The sequence below is a fragment of the Elephantulus edwardii genome, unplaced genomic scaffold, assembly GCF_000299155.1.
Source record: "Elephantulus edwardii isolate Elephantulus edwardi_28Jun2011 unplaced genomic scaffold, EleEdw1.0 scaffold00121, whole genome shotgun sequence".
In the NCBI taxonomy this organism is placed as follows: domain Eukaryota; kingdom Metazoa; phylum Chordata; class Mammalia; order Macroscelidea; family Macroscelididae; genus Elephantulus; species Elephantulus edwardii.
Genome location: NW_006399871.1, coordinates 3,566,664 through 3,570,182, shown reverse-complemented (window position 1 = coordinate 3,570,182; position 3,519 = coordinate 3,566,664). Strand labels below are relative to the sequence as shown.

Genomic DNA, 3,519 nt, shown 5'->3' with positions numbered 1-3,519 from the left:
GAATCTATCTTCACCCTTCTCATACCCCACATCAAACCACACTGGTTTGGTCTTCAAAATATATCCAAAATCCAATTATTTCTCACCATCTCCTCTGTTACCACCTTGGTAAAAGGCACTAGGATCTTTCTCTTGAGTTATTAGCCTTCTTAGACGTCTGTTTCCGTCATTCTCTTCTGCAATCAGAATGATCCTTCTGAAGCTGAAAACAGACCACTTAAAGTCACTTCCCTACTCAAAACTCCCATCATCGTCCTTACAATGACTCTACAAAATCGGCAGACCACCCCCACCCAAGACCTCACTGACTCAATTTATTACTACTCCTTCTTGCTCCAGAATGCTCTTTCTTGGTCTAGGATGGCTAAGCTCCTTTCTAGCCATAAGTGGCAAAACTAACAAAGTTTGCCTCAGGGTCCTGGTTCTAGCTGTGCCCTTCACTTGGAAATTTCCCGAGATAGGAGCATGCCTAATTATCTATCCAAGGAGCTCCGGTGGCATAGTTTGAAGCATGCTGTACTGTTAACCAAATGGATCTCTCTCTGGAGGTTCGAATCCACCACTGGCTCTGCAGGAGAAAGATAGGCAGTCTTCTCTAAGATTTGTTGTGTACCGTCAAGTTGGAACGAAGCCATACCTGACCTTCTAGTAGGTTTTCAGAGACAGTAAACTCCAGAAGAGGAGCATGTCCATGGTAGATTTAAATCTTAAATGATGGGTTGGTACCATAATGCCTCATCACGAAGCCACCAAAGCTCCCTGAAGATTTCTGTCTTGGAAATCTGATGGAAGACTGCTATGAGTCTGTGACCACCTGGTGGTAGATGAGCCAGTGAACTATTTCTCCTGTAAGACTCTACCTAAACACCACCTTGTCCAGGCAGATCATCCTTCCACCTTACCTTATTAGATCACAACATTCCTCTCCCAGAAATTCTGGGTCCCCGTTAACCCTGATCCTTTTTCCACAGGACTTACCTTAGAACATTCTCTATAGCCCTTCACCATAATACAAGTTCCCCAAGAAGCAAATTTCATTTCTTTTGCATACAAAATCAGCACTAACATGTCCAGGTTTGGCATTTCCAGACATTTATTTCCTCCAAAAGCAGCCCTTCTTGCACTATGAAGTATCTGCCTGTTTCCCTCATTAGGGGAGTTCCTTGAAGGCAGTGTTGGATCTAACTGGACGTGCTCTCAACATGTGGTCTTGGGTCTGACTGAAGGCAGACACTTAATGCACTGAGTCAGATGATTACAGTTATTTGCACCTGAAGCACAATAGCATAACTATGCTACAGAAAAAAGCCAGGTCCTACGGCTGTGTGTGATTAAAGAATGAGAACAAAATTTTCACCCCACTATTAATCAATACCGATTTATTTTATACCTCAGTTTATGCCTCATTCCAGTATCTAAGAAACATGTCAAATCATCTAAAAATCTGGAAAGAGTACTTGGTCACTTCTAAATCCTGCCATGTCCTATCAAGTCTACTTAATCTTTCCATGCATAATTTAAATCCTACCTCTGAAAATTTTCCTGATAATCCTAGTTAGAAGCGCTTACCACGTGCCACCCTCTCTGCCAAGTGCTTTCCATGTATCATCTCATTTAATCCTTCCTAAGCCCTATGAGGGCTACTATTGCCCTATTTCCCTCAAAGGTAAAACAACCCAAACTCACACGTATTCAAACCCTGGCCCATTCTGAAACCTAAATTCTTGGCCCTAAGCCCCTCTCAATTTCCCCACATGACTATTAACAAACCGTAACCTAGCTAATATATTCTGCTGTGGAGAGCTAGCTGTCACTTTACTTCTCCAGGCTCTGTACAACAGCTGGCATTGTTCAAGGTGCCTTCTAAAATTCTTTTCTTTTCTTACAGTACTTTGACAGGATAATGTTTTCTAATTTTTTAGTAGCCCTATGTAGCTTAATACACAGAAAAACAAAATTCTATTGAACTGCCTTAGTTACCGTTAGAAATATGGAGCAATAGAAAAGGGGAAATAATTAAAAATAAAAATTACAGACCCACTAATGCAACAAAACATTCCTGATTCCTTCCTCACTTGTGTCCTCATGCCATTCTCAGTCCTTTTCCTCCATGTACTATGAAAAATTGTTTGCTCCCCAAGAAATGTAAGGATGGAATTCACAGAACAAACTAGCACAAGAGGAAATAAACCCATCCAGGGACTAGGTATTACTTCTTTGTACAGGCTACATCCTCAGTCAGAGTTTACTAGACCATGATAGAGTATTTCTTGTTTACTGGACCATGATAGAAAATTTCTTTTGTTGTTGCTGTGGTTGAGATTTCCAGCCTCAAACCCAAAACCTTGGAGATGTGTTTCTAACTGTGCACTAAATCAAAACAATTTAAGTGAGGCAATGTTAACTATCTTAAGCAAGAACTCAAAGAGCTCAGGAAAGCCATGCTGCTCTAAGTACTGAAGGGGGGTGAAAAAAAGCTGGCTGTGTGCGAACAGAAAGGGGTGGGTGGGTGGGGGTGTGTGTGCGTGAGAGACTGTGTGCATGCAGGCAATTACAAGCAAGGATGAACATACACACACTCGTCCCCAACAGAAGCCTTTGGTGTTGTAATCAAAAGTAAGAACTATCAGGGAGGATCCAGGCATTGCTGGACCAGGCAGAAAAGCTCCAGCAAGGGGTTCATAAAAACAGGTGTACGTGCGTGTGCAGTGAGCAAAGGTCTTGGAATCATTCTGGACATCAAGTGGCAGCTTCAGGGGAATCCTCTGTCAACCGTTAAGTTCGATCGGATCGCATGCGCTCCTGGGTCTAGGCTTCAATAGCAGCAAAGGGAGTTTGGGAATGGCTCTGGGGGAGAAACAACAATGGTCTTGGAAGGAACGGAGAGAAAGACGTGACTCCAGAGTGGAAGCTTCGGAGGTTTCCAACACGGCAGCAGACACAGCGCCCCGCAGAAACGGAGAGACGGCTGGGGCTTGGAAAACTACTCCTGAGCAAAAGTGCATTTCGGTTTTCTAGAACACTCTCTCCTTAGAGAATCCGCCAACGACCCTCGGTTGTTAACGACATCTTCGCCAGGAGAGAAAGTCATCCATTTAGGGTAAAAAGGTCCCAGTTCGCAGGGAAGGCGGGCGTCCGAAAGTGTGCATGCAAATCCTTTAATCTGGAGGAGCATGCAGGCCCCTCCGAAGGGCTTTCATTTTCAAGGGGGAAAAACAAGCCCGGTGTCACCTCCACAAGCGGGGCCACGCAGACCTCGCCACCACGACAAAACCCCAGCGCCCACGGGGCAGAAGCTGGACGCGCCCGGGGCCAGGATCGAGCTGCCTGCAGGGAAAAAGCAACTCCCGAGTGCAGAGCGCCGGCCCCTCCGCGGCCCAGAGCCAAGCGGCGCGCGGGAGGTCCTTCCGGTCCAGGTCGCCGCCGCTGCGCGCGCGACCCACGGGCTGGCTTTCCACCTGAGCCCGAGGATCGGCGGCCTAGTCCCGCCGGCGCCCTCCCGCCGGATCTGGCGCCGGC

General features: G+C 46.2%; 1 protein-coding gene across 1 annotated transcript in view; it reads right to left on the bottom strand.

Moving 5' to 3' along the window:
• Window positions 1–3,087: 3,087 nt before the first annotated feature.
• The window catches only part of KIF9 (kinesin family member 9), a 97,487-nt gene continuing 97,055 nt past the window's right edge, over window positions 3,088–3,519 (bottom strand). The window contains exon 22 of the mRNA XM_006893033.1: window positions 3,088–3,508. Within this exon, the coding sequence (XP_006893095.1) occupies window positions 3,088–3,508 (421 nt within the window). The remainder of the gene's footprint in view (window positions 3,509–3,519) is intronic.